This window comes from Oncorhynchus mykiss, chromosome 19, assembly GCF_057628025.1.
Source record: "Oncorhynchus mykiss isolate SJ-2025 chromosome 19, ASM5762802v1, whole genome shotgun sequence".
In the NCBI taxonomy this organism is placed as follows: domain Eukaryota; kingdom Metazoa; phylum Chordata; class Actinopteri; order Salmoniformes; family Salmonidae; genus Oncorhynchus; species Oncorhynchus mykiss.
The window spans coordinates 65,977,777-65,990,837 of record NC_143040.1 but is presented as its reverse complement, the minus strand read 5'-3'; the positions used below and the strand labels follow the sequence as shown (position 1 = coordinate 65,990,837).

The following is a 13,061-nucleotide window of genomic DNA, read 5'->3' as shown; positions in this document are numbered from 1 at the left end:
TTTATATTTTTAGTTTAGTTTTATACATTTACATCCCGCACTGAATGTAAACCAGGGCGGAAATCAGTTCCGGCGGCTTCGCGCATGCGCGATTCATTTTCAGTCTGGACGCGGAGGGGTGAACATCTCCTCTGACTGCTGCGAGAGGACTGGGCCGCATGTGAGTGCTTTGGGACGGTGTGGGGCCCACGGCAGCACCCGCTGCTCGTTGAGAAGAGTAAGAACGATACGTGCTTTCACGTCAGTCTCCAATAACACCAGAAAAAGTCGCTAGATTTGTCGCTAGTCGCTTTTTTGAAAAAGTCTCGCTAGAGGGGTCTGAATACTCGCTAAATATAGCGACAAAGTCGCTAAGTTGGCAACACTGCCCACATCAGCTAAACATGAATATACTATAACCACATTTCATATGCGTGTATTACTAGCACAGATGTAAACATAATCAGATAAGAGAGATCGGTTCCCAATTTAGCCTTAACATTAAGGTCTAACGTTAACTTACACAGCGACAACTGCCTTGTTCAGGGGCAGAACGACAGATGTTTACCTTGTCAGCCCGGGGATTTGATGTCGTTTACCGGCCCAACGCTGTAACCCACAAGGCTACTTGCCTCTCCTGAAACCACCTACTTTGGCCGAGAACCAATCAACAGTAAGTATAGTTCAGGCCTGATTCTGAAGAGGTGGTTTGAAGTCGCAGTGATATATATTAAGCAGCATTATTCAGGGACTGCGCTGTGAAACTTTATCTCTCATTTTCAAAAGGAATATGAATATTCTGGGGTTTCTTCTCATTTTATGGCTATGCATCACCATAGGTAACCTATTCATTATATTGTGTGGAGACATATCTTTTGACATTGGAATTAAACTGTAGAATGTTAACTTTGTGCACATAAAATGGGTAATTGGAAAAGTTTTTTTTATAGGCAGCAAATGATTTACTGATTTAATATGTACATTAATGACAGTCAGTGAAATGCTAAATGTGATCTTGGTCCTCTCTCATTAGGAATCAGGGCAGAACCTTCAGTGGACCAGCATGGGTTGAAGGGGGGTTCAATATGTCTGGTTGTTCCAGAACCTCCTGAGATGAGGAAGGACAGTGATGTAATATTTGGAGACAAAGAGATCTCTCCTAAATACAAGGATAAGGTGGACTATAACAATGATAACCATTCTCTGTGTATTAAGAATCTAATGGAAACTGACAGTGGAATTTACATGGTAAACTACAGGAAACATTGGAAACAATCAACTACTACATATAGACTGTTAGTGGAGGGTGAGTTTTCTAAGGCTTCAGTTCTGGTCATTTGCTGTACATTTAATGTGTCTGATCAGGTTCAATAATGAATGTGGGACTAATAATTATCTGTCTCTTCTTTGGTTCTAAAAACTGTCTCTTATAGATCATGTTCCCAAACCAGTCATGGATGTCACATCTCTCAACACAAGTGTGGGACTCTGTGATGTCACAGTGAACTGTTCAGTTAAAGATGGCTGGATGTTGTCTGTCTGTGACAGCGGTCAGTGTACACTGTCACAACAGTCTCCGTCACTAACCGGTGGTAACATGACCATCTCCGTATTGACTGGAAGGATCCAATGCACCAGCAGCAACCACGTCAGCACACAGACCATCTCTCAACCCATGGAGGACTGTAAGTACCATTTAGCCTCCACCTTCACTGTGTACCTCTATCACTTTTTAATAACCTACTAATAATATCATATGAATTCAAGTTAGGTCAAAGTTTTGACATCATTATTGTGATTCTTCTCTAGTTAAGATTGGAATAATTCTGCCTGAAACTATCATTGTATGAACACTGTTCTTAATCTGTGTGTGTGTGTGTGTGTGTGTGTGTGTGTGTGTGAACTCAGGTAGTGGTAATGTGAAAGCCTCAGTGTTACCAGTTGGCACCATTGTGGGCTGTGTTACTGGTATATTACTCCTAGTTGCTGTGTTACTTGGTGTTGGATACATCAAACATACCAGAAGACAGAAAATCCCTAAAGAACAAAGTCCACTAGAAGAGGTACCTGCTCTGTCATTCATTCATTCATCTATGCATTATACTAGACAATAGTTTTAAATGACAACCATTTAAATGTTGTAATGTTTCATATCCAAACAGGTCATTGTTCCAAGAGTTTACAACTCAGTGAAGACCTCACCAGGGAGAGAAGAACCACAGCATCTCCTTACCAGAACCACAGCCCTGTCCTGACCAGAACCACATCACTCTCCTGTCCAGAACCACATCACTCTCCTGTCCAGAACCACATATATATACATTTTTATATTCCATTTCATGGAAGTTTCTTTATCCATGAAATGAAGTGGGTGGAGAACAAACCCCTCTTCACATTGTTACAGATAGAATTGAACCATTATTTTGAAATGATCAGTAAAAGTGGAAATACAAAAAAGCAATATGTATCATAAAATGTTTTGACAAACTGAAAATGTATCTTGACATGTAGTACCCGTCTGTTAGTTCTTCTCACTGGTGGATTTGGTGGTATCCTGTATAGCTTCCTGCATTTACTCCCAGCAAGCACAAAACCCTTCATAGAGTTGGTCCATACTGACTGTCTCTGTCATTTTGAGGGAAAACACCTGCTCCAGATCAGTGAAGGAGAGGTTTTGTTGCATGTTTATCCATATTTCGTTGATATGCCAAACCGAGAGAACAACAACAGAAATTACTTTGCAGGAATTGGCGTGTTTACTGTGATTTGATGAATATACAGGACAAGGGAGGTCCCGTATGGGACAAACCAATTTAGCCCAATATAAGAGCCATCCCGGCTAATACGGGACAGTTGGCAACCCTATTTGACGTTTTCAAATTAAACTCTCATTTAACGTGTGAAATAGTGTTATTTGACGCGTGTATTTTTTTGACCCGCAAAGACTCAAACTGGGTTCCATTCTGTAAAGCCTCGTTCACTTCAAATCCATTTGTTTTGCACATCCAATTCAAAACGTATTTTTTCCTGCAGTCTGAACAGTCAAATAGCACATGGAATAGGATATTTTAAGCTGCCTTCCTGGTGGTTTGAAGTCAGATACAAATAGGATTACTGGCCATGTGACTTGTTGAATGGTCAAATCTGAAGTGTACTTTTGTATATTATCTACCTCACTTGCTTTGGCAATGTTAACATGTGTTTCCCATGTCAATAAAGCCCCTTGAATTGAGACAAAAAGTGAGTAAAAAACACACAAAAAATGTTCAGAACTACAAATGAACTTTCTTCTGTCGATTTTGGGTTGTATAATGTCACAATTCCAACCCTCCTCCTTGATCCGGGCTTGGGACCGGCAAAAGTGACCCGAAAGAGACACTGGCGGAGTTAGTTTTTTTTATTGGATTATTTACTTTATATTTTTAGTTTAGTTTTATACATTTACATCCCGCACTGAATGTAAACCAGGGCGGAAATCAGTTCCGGCGGCTTCGCGCATGCGCGATTCATTTTCAGTCTGGACGCGGAGGGGTGAACATCTCCTCTGACTGCTGCGAGAGGACTGGGCCGCATGTGAGTGCTTTGGGACGGTGTGGGGCCCACGGCAGCACCCGCTGCTCGTTGAGAAGAGTAAGAACGATACGTGCTTTCACGTCAGTCTCCAATAACACCAGAAAAAGTCGCTAGATTTGTCGCTAGTCGCTTTTTTGAAAAAGTCTCGCTAGAGGGGTCTGAATACTCGCTAAATATAGCGACAAAGTCGCTAAGTTGGCAACACTGCCCACATCAGCTAAACATGAATATACTATAACCACATTTCATATGCGTGTATTACTAGCACAGATGTAAACATAATCAGATAAGAGAGATCGGTTCCCAATTTAGCCTTAACATTAAGGTCTAACGTTAACTTACACAGCGACAACTGCCTTGTTCAGGGGCAGAACGACAGATGTTTACCTTGTCAGCCCGGGGATTTGATGTCGTTTACCGGCCCAACGCTGTAACCCACAAGGCTACTTGCCTCTCCTGAAACCACCTACTTTGGCCGAGAACCAATCAACAGTAAGTATAGTTCAGGCCTGATTCTGAAGAGGTGGTTTGAAGTCGCAGTGATATATATTAAGCAGCATTATTCAGGGACTGCGCTGTGAAACTTTATCTCTCATTTTCAAAAGGAATATGAATATTCTGGGGTTTCTTCTCATTTTATGGCTATGCATCACCATAGGTAACCTATTCATTATATTGTGTGGAGACATCTCTTTTGATATTGGAATTAAACTGTAGAATGTTAACTTTGTGCACATAAAATGGGTAATTGGAAAAGTTTTTTTTATAGGCAGCAAATGATTTACTGATTTAATATGTACATTAATGACAGTCAGTGAAATGCTAAATGTGATCTTGGTCCTCTCTCATTAGGAATCAGGGCAGAACCTTCAGTGGACCAGCATGGGTTGAAGGGGGGTTCAATATGTCTGGTTGTTCCAGAACCTCCTGAGATGATCAAAGGACTTCAATGGAGGAAGGACAGTGATGTAATATTTGGAGACAACGAGATCTCTCCTAAATACAAGGATAAGGTGGACTATAACAATGATAACCATTCTCTGTGTATTAAGAATCTAATGGAAACTGACAGTGGAATTTACATGGTAAACTACAGGAAACATTGGAAACAATCAACTACTACATATAGACTGTTAGTGGAGGGTGAGTTTTCTAAGGCTTCAGTTCTGGTCATTTGCTGTACATTTAATGTGTCTGATCAGGTTCAATAATGAATGTGGGACTAATAATTATCTGTCTCTTCTTTGGTTCTAAAAACTGTCTCTTATAGATCATGTTCCCAAACCAGTCATGGATGTCACATCTCTCAACACAAGTGTGGGACTCTGTGATGTCACAGTGAACTGTTCAGTTAAAGATGGCTGGATGTTGTCTGTCTGTGACAGCGGTCAGTGTACACTGTCACAACAGTCTCCGTCACTAACCGGTGGTAACATGACCATCTCCGTATTGACTGGAAGGATCCAATGCACCAGCAGCAACCACGTCAGCACACAGACCATCTCTCAACCCATGGAGGACTGTAAGTACCATTTAGCCTCCACCTTCACTGTGTACCTCTATCACTTTTTAATAACCTACTAATAATATCATATGAATTCAAGTTAGGTCAAAGTTTTGACATCATTATTGTGATTCTTCTCTAGTTAAGATTGGAATAATTCTGCCTGAAACTATCATTGTATGAACACTGTTCTTAATCTGTGTGTGTGTGTGTGTGTGTGTGTGTGTGTGTGAACTCAGGTAGTGGTAATGTGAAAGCCTCAGTGTTACCAGTTGGCACCATTGTGGGCTGTGTTACTGGTATATTACTCCTAGTTGCTGTGTTACTTGGTGTTGGATACATCAAACATACCAGAAGACAGAAAATCCCTAAAGAACAAAGTCCACTAGAAGAGGTACCTGCTCTGTCATTCATTCATTCATCTATGCATTATACTAGACAATAGTTTTAAATGACAACCATTTAAATGTTGTAATGTTTCATATCCAAACAGGTCATTGTTCCAAGAGTTTACAACTCAGTGAAGACCTCACCAGGGAGAGAAGAACCACAGCATCTCCTTACCAGAACCACAGCCCTGTCCTGACCAGAACCACATATATATACATTTTCATATTCCATTTCATGGAAGTTTCTTTATCCATGAAATGAAGTGGGTGGAGAACAAACCCCTCTTCACATTGTTACAGATAGAATTGAACCATTATTTTGAAATGATCAGTAAAAGTGGAAATACAAAAAAGCAATATGTATCATAAAATGTTTTGACAAACTGAAAATGTATCTTGACATGTAGTACCCGTCTGTTAGTTCTTCTCACTGGTGGATTTGGTGGTATCCTGTATAGCTTCCTGCATTTACTCCCAGCAAGCACAAAACCCTTCATAGAGTTGGTCCATACTGACTGTCTCTGTCATTTTGAGGGAAAACACCTGCTCCAGATCAGTGAAGGAGAGGTTTTGTTGCATGTTTATCCATATTTCGTTGATATGCCAAACCGAGAGAACAACAACAGAAATTACTTTGCAGGAATTGGCGTGTTTACTGTGATTTGATGAATATACGGGACAAGGGAGGTCCCGTATGGGACAAACCAATTTAGCCCAATATAAGAGCCATCCCGGCTAATACGGGACAGTTGGCAACCCTATTTGACGTTTTCAAATTAAACTCTCATTTAACGTGTGAAATAGTGTTATTTGACGCGTGTATTTTTTTGACCCGCAAAGACTCAAACTGGGTTCCATTCTGTAAAGCCTCGTTCACTTCAAATCCATTTGTTTTGCACATCCAATTCAAAACGTATTTTTTCCTGCAGTCTGAACAGTCAAATAGCACATGGAATAGGATATTTTAAGCTGCCTTCCTGGTGGTTTGAAGTCAGATACAAATAGGATTACTGGCCATGTGACTTGTTGAATGGTCAAATCTGAAGTGTACTTTTGTATATTATCTACCTCACTTGCTTTGGCAATGTTAACATGTGTTTCCCATGTCAATAAAGCCCCTTGAATTGAGACAAAAAGTGAGTAAAAAACACACAAAAAATGTTCAGAACTACAAATGAACTTTCTTCTGTCGATTTTGGGTTGTATAATGTCACAATTCCAACCCTCCTCCTTGATCCGGGCTTGGGACCGGCAAAAGTGACCCGAAAGAGACACTGGCGGAGTTAGTTTTTTTTATTGGATTATTTACTTTATATTTTTAGTTTAGTTTTATACATTTACATCCCGCACTGAATGTAAACCAGGGCGGAAATCAGTTCCGGCGGCTTCGCGCATGCGCGATTCATTTTCAGTCTGGACGCGGAGGGGTGAACATCTCCTCTGACTGCTGCGAGAGGACTGGGCCGCATGTGAGTGCTTTGGGACGGTGTGGGGCCCACGGCAGCACCCGCTGCTCGTTGAGAAGAGTAAGAACGATACGTGCTTTCACGTCAGTCTCCAATAACACCAGAAAAAGTCGCTAGATTTGTCGCTAGTCGCTTGTTTGAAAAAGTCTCGCTAGAGGGGTCTGAATACTCGCTAAATATAGCGACAAAGTCGCTAAGTTGGCAACACTGCCCACATCAGCTAAACATGAATATACTATAACCACATTTCATATGCGTGTATTACTAGCACAGATGTAAACATAATCAGATAAGAGAGATCGGTTCCCAATTTAGCCTTAACATTAAGGTCTAACGTTAACTTACACAGCGACAACTGCCTTGTTCAGGGGCAGAACGACAGATGTTTACCTTGTCAGCCCGGGGATTTGATGTCGTTTACCGGCCCAACGCTGTAACCCACAAGGCTACTTGCCTCTCCTGAAACCACCTACTTTGGCCGAGAACCAATCAACAGTAAGTATAGTTCAGGCCTGATTCTGAAGAGGTGGTTTGAAGTCGCAGTGATATATATTAAGCAGCATTATTCAGGGACTGCGCTGTGAAACTTTATCTCTCATTTTCAAAAGGAATATGAATATTCTGGGGTTTCTTCTCATTTTATGGCTATGCATCACCATAGGTAACCTATTCATTATATTGTGTGGAGACATCTCTTTTGATATTGGAATTAAACTGTAGAATGTTAACTTTGTGCACATAAAATGGGTAATTGGAAAAGTTTTTTTTATAGGCAGCAAATGATTTACTGATTTAATATGTACATTAATGACAGTCAGTGAAATGCTAAATGTGATCTTGGTCCTCTCTCATTAGGAATCAGGGCAGAACCTTCAGTGGACCAGCATGGGTTGAAGGGGGGTTCAATATGTCTGGTTGTTCCAGAACCTCCTGAGATGATCAAAGGACTTCAATGGAGGAAGGACAGTGATGTAATATTTGGAGACAAAGAGATCTCTCCTAAATACAAGGATAAGGTGGACTATAACAATGATAACCATTCTCTGTGTATTAAGAATCTAATGGAAACTGACAGTGGAATTTACATGGTAAACTACAGGAAACATTGGAAACAATCAACTACTACATATAGACTGTTAGTGGAGGGTGAGTTTTCTAAGGCTTCAGTTCTGGTCATTTGCTGTACATTTAATGTGTCTGATCAGGTTCAATAATGAATGTGGGACTAATAATTATCTGTCTCTTCTTTGGTTCTAAAAACTGTCTCTTATAGATCATGTTCCCAAACCAGTCATGGATGTCACATCTCTCAACACAAGTGTGGGACTCTGTGATGTCACAGTGAACTGTTCAGTTAAAGATGGCTGGATGTTGTCTGTCTGTGACAGCGGTCAGTGTACACTGTCACAACAGTCTCCGTCACTAACCGGTGGTAACATGACCATCTCCGTATTGACTGGAAGGATCCAATGCACCAGCAGCAACCACGTCAGCACACAGACCATCTCTCAACCCATGGAGGACTGTAAGTACCATTTAGCCTCCACCTTCACTGTGTACCTCTATCACTTTTTAATAACATATGAATTCAAGTTAGGTCAAAGTTTTGACATCATTATTGTGATTCTTCTCTAGTTAAGATTGGAATAATTCTGCCTGAAACTATCATTGTATGAACACTGTTCTTAATCTGTGTGTGTGTGTGTGTGTGTGTGTGTGAACTCAGGTAGTGGTAATGTGAAAGCCTCAGTGTTACCAGTTGGCACCATTGTGGGCTGTGTTACTGGTATATTACTCCTAGTTGCTGTGTTACTTGGTGTTGGATACATCAAACATACCAGAAGACAGAAAATCCCTAAAGAACAAAGTCCACTAGAAGAGGTACCTGCTCTGTCATTCATTCATTCATCTATGCATTATACTAGACAATAGTTTTAAATGACAACCATTTAAATGTTGTAATGTTTCATATCCAAACAGGTCATTGTTCCAAGAGTTTACAACTCAGTGAAGACCTCACCAGGGAGAGAAGAACCACAGCATCTCCTTACCAGAACCACAGCCCTCTCCTGACAAGAACCACATCACTCTACTGACCAGAACCACAGCCCTCTCCTGTCCAGAACCACGGCACTCTCCTGACTAGAACCACAGCCTTCTCCTGTGCAGAACCACACCACTCTCCTGTGCAGAACCACACCACTCTCCTGTGCAGAACCACACCACTCTCCTGTGCAGAACCACACCACTCTCCTGACCAGAACCACAGCACTCTCCTGACCAGAACCACAGCACTCTCCTGACCAGAACCACAGCACTCTCCTGTCCAGAATCACAGCACTCTCCTGACCAGAACCACACCACTCTCCTGACCAGAACCACAGCACTCTCCTGTCCAGAACCACAGCACTCGCCTGTCCAGAACCACAGCACTCTCCTGTCCAGAACCACAGCACTATCCTGTCCAGAACCACAGCACTCTCCTGTCCAGAACCACAGCACTCTCCTGTCCAGAACCACAGCACTATCCTGTCCAGAACCACACCACTCTCCTGTCCAGAATCACATCACTCTCCAGAGATACAGACAGTCTACTTCACTGAGAAGAACCAGCACCAGCAGAACACCTCCAAGTTGAAACATGAAGCACTTCTCCAGACATTAGACCAAAAGAACAGAGAATAACTGCCTCTGAACTGCATCATCTCATTGAGTCACTGAGTTACATCAGTTCTTGACCTTGTACATAAACCATGGGACATTGCACCACCTACTGGACATCAATAATACCAGCAGAGTAAATCTCATGGCTTCATTCATCAACATGTTGGGAAGTTGTTTTAGACCAAGATATTTATATGTTCTAGTATGTGTTATTACGATACCACAAAGCCCACGTTTTTCCAGATTTGTCCAATCCTAAATGAACCCCTAGCTCAGGTTTACACCACATTGATTGTAGGATCAGATAGGTGTACCAGTCAGCAGTAACATGGTATTAGTTCCACCTACCCATCAATGTTGTGTATATGAGAGGGTAGACTTGACCTAGTCAGGCCACCGTAGATGGATTCTTTAACACATTTTATCTGTCAAGCCATCAAAGTCATATGTATTTTTAAAGAATTTGTTCCTAACTGACCTGCCAAGTTAAATAAAGGTTCAACAAAACAAATAGATACCAGTCATCTTTTTAACTGGGACACAAGTATTTATAATCTCTGTACCAATAACCTGCTACTTTTTACTCTGCCTTGTCCTTCCTCTGAGTTTTGAAGACAACGGTAGCTACACTACATGACCAAAAGTATGTGGACACCTGCTGTTCAAACATCTCATTCCAAAATCATGTGCATTAACATGGAGTTGGTCCTCCCTTTGCTGCTATAACAGCCTCCACTCTTCTGGGAAGGCTTTCCACTAGATGTTGGAACATTGCTGCAGGGACTTGCTTCCATTCAGCCACAAGAGCATTAGTGAGGTCAGGCACTGTTGAGCGATTAGGCCTGGCTCGCAGTCGATTAGGTCTGGCTCGCAGGTGTTCGATGGGATTGAGGTCAGGGTTCTCTGCAGGCCAGTCAAGTTCTTCCACACCTATCTCGACAAACCAGTTCTGTATGGGCCTCGCATTGTTTACGGGGGCATTTTTATGCTGAAACAGGAAAGGGCCTTCCCCAGACTGTTGCCATAAAGTTGGAAACACAGAATTGTCTAGAATGTAATTGTATGATGTAGCATTAAGATGTCCCTTCACTGGAACTAAGGGGCCTAGCCTGAACCATTCAAAACAGCCCCCGACAATTATTCCTCCTCCACCAAACTTTACAGTTGGCACTATGCATTGGGGCAGGTAGCGTTCACTTTGCAACCGCCAAACCTAGATTCGTCTGTCAGACTGCCAGATGAGGAAGCGTGAATCCTCACTCCAGGGAACGCTTTTCCAGAGTCCAATGGAGGCGAGCTTTACACCACCGACGCTTGGCATTGCTCATGGTGATTTTAGGCTTGGGTGCGGCTGCTCGGCCATGGAAACCTATTTCATGAAGGTCCCAACCAACAGTTCTTGTGCTTACGTTTCTTCCAGAGACAGTTTGGAACTTGGTAGGGAGTGTTGCAAATTTTACTGCTTCTGTGGACAGTTGTCTTTTATACAGGTAACAAGGTGAGATTTGGAGAGCTCCCTTTAAGAGTGTGCTCCTAATCTCAGCTCATTACCTGAATAAAAGACACCTGGGAGCCAGAAATCTTTCTGATTGAGAGGGGGTCAAATACTTATTTCCCTAATTAAAATGCAAATCAATTTATAACAATTTTGATATGCGTTTTTCTGGATTAATGTTGTTGTTATTCTGTTATTCTGTTGTTGTTATTTACTCCTGAGGTGCTGACCTGTTGCACCCTCTACAACCACTGTGATTATTATTATTTGACCCTGCTGGTCATCTATGAACATTTGAATATCTTGGCCATGTTCTGTTATAATCTCCACCCGGCACAGCCAGAAGGGGACTGGCCACCCCTCGTAGCCTGGTTCCTCTAGGTTTCTTCCTAGATTCTGGCTTTCCTAGGAAGTTTTTCCTAGCCATCATGCTTCTACACCTGCATTGCATGCTGTTTGGGGTTTTAGGCTGGGTTTCTGTACAGCCCTTTGCGACATCAGCTGGTGTAAGAAGGGCTTTATAAATATATTTGATTGATTGATTGATTGATCTAGTGGTTAAATCAGACTTTTAAAGATTTATATTGATATTTTTTTTTCATATTCCTGGTCAACAGGTACATTGAAACAGCAAGGTGTGTTTACATCATTCACACTTCTTACAGGTTCCTTCAAGGCTGCACATTCAACAGATCAACAGGTCATCAGGTCAACAGGACATCAGGTCAACAGGTCATCAGGTCAACAGGACATCAGGTCATCAAAAGGAGAAAAATCAAGATGGCCAAGATACAAAAAAGCAAAAGTGCAGGTTGATACCTCATGAGGTATAACTGCCGTACCCCATCACGCCCCAAAATATAAGCTGCTTTACTTCATTGTAGTAAACAATGTAATTGCAAAGAAAAACTGGTTAAAACTTCTTATGGCTTGAATCCCGTTAACGGGATCGATATGACAACAGCCAGTGAAAGTGCAGGGCGCCAAATTCAAAACAACAGAAACACCATAATTAAAATTCCTCAAACATACAAGTATGTTACACCATTTTAAAGATAGATTTGCTGTAAATCCAGCCACGGTGTCCGATTTCAAAAAGGCTTTATGATGAAAGCACACCAAACGATTATGTTAGGTCAGCACCTAGTCACAGAAAACACAGCCATTTTTTTCCAGCCAACGAGAGGAGTCAGAAAAAGCAGAAATAGAGAGAAAATGAATCACTAACCTTTGATGATCTTCATCAGATGACACTCATAGGACTTCATGTTACACTATACATGTATGTTTTGTTCGATAAAGTTCATATTTATAAAAAAAAAATCTCAGTATACATTGGCGCGTTATGTTCAGTAGTTCCAAAACATCCGGTGATTTTGCAGAGAGCCACATCAATTTACAGAAATACTCATTATAAATGTTGATGAAAATACAAGTGTTATGCATGAAACTTTAGATAAACTTCTCCTTAATGCAACCGCTGTGTCAAATTTCGAAAAAGCTTTACTGAAAAAGCACACAATGCAATAATCTGAGTACAGCGCTCAGATAACAAAACAAGCCATACAGATATCCGCCATGTTGTGGAGTCAACAGTGGAGCCAACTCCCCGTACTCACCGTGGGTAGCGTATGACCGGTCAGGCACCATGTTTTGCGGTGTTGTGCACTCTGTCTCCAGTGCGCATTCACAGCCCGGTGCGTTCTGTGCCAGCACCTAGCACTTGTCATGCTAATGTGGGCATCTGTCCAGGACGGGTTGTGCCGGCTCAGCGCGCCTGGTCTCCAGTGCACCTCCTCAGTCCAGGATAGAAATAACATTATAAATATTCACTTACCTTTGATGATCTTCATCAGAATGCACTCCCAGTGTTTGATTTGTTCGATAAAGTCCATAATTTATGTCCAAATACCTCCTTTTTGTTCGCACGTTTATCCCAGTAATCCAAATTCATGAGGTGCGAGCAGACGAAAAGTCAAAAAGTTCTGTTA

The 13,061-nt window shown here is 41.7% G+C and overlaps 3 protein-coding genes across 3 annotated transcripts; all 3 read left to right on the top strand.

Moving 5' to 3' along the window:
- The first annotated feature begins 617 nt into the window (after window positions 1-617).
- LOC149975279 (uncharacterized) lies at window positions 618-2,473 on the top strand. Its single transcript, XM_090211527.1, has 5 exons — window positions 618-652; window positions 1,013-1,285; window positions 1,413-1,664; window positions 1,888-2,042; window positions 2,142-2,473. Exons 2-5 carry the CDS (start codon window positions 1,093-1,095, stop codon window positions 2,232-2,234), a joined length of 693 nt encoding a protein of 230 aa, XP_090067653.1. The 5' UTR covers window positions 618-652; window positions 1,013-1,092; the 3' UTR covers window positions 2,235-2,473.
- Window positions 2,474-4,009: 1,536 nt separating this feature from the next.
- On the top strand, window positions 4,010-6,246 carry LOC149975278 (uncharacterized). The gene is made up of 5 exons (XM_090211526.1): window positions 4,010-4,044; window positions 4,405-4,695; window positions 4,823-5,074; window positions 5,296-5,450; window positions 5,550-6,246. Exons 2-5 carry the CDS (start codon window positions 4,485-4,487, stop codon window positions 5,640-5,642), a joined length of 711 nt encoding a protein of 236 aa, XP_090067652.1. The 5' UTR covers window positions 4,010-4,044; window positions 4,405-4,484; the 3' UTR covers window positions 5,643-6,246.
- On the top strand, window positions 5,704-10,080 carry LOC118941497 (uncharacterized). The gene is made up of 7 exons (XM_090209722.1): window positions 5,704-5,708; window positions 7,357-7,406; window positions 7,767-8,057; window positions 8,185-8,436; window positions 8,638-8,792; window positions 8,892-8,941; window positions 9,171-10,080. Exons 1-7 carry the CDS (start codon window positions 5,704-5,706, stop codon window positions 9,547-9,549), a joined length of 1,182 nt encoding a protein of 393 aa, XP_090065848.1. The 3' UTR covers window positions 9,550-10,080.
- Window positions 10,081-13,061: the final 2,981 nt, after the last annotated feature.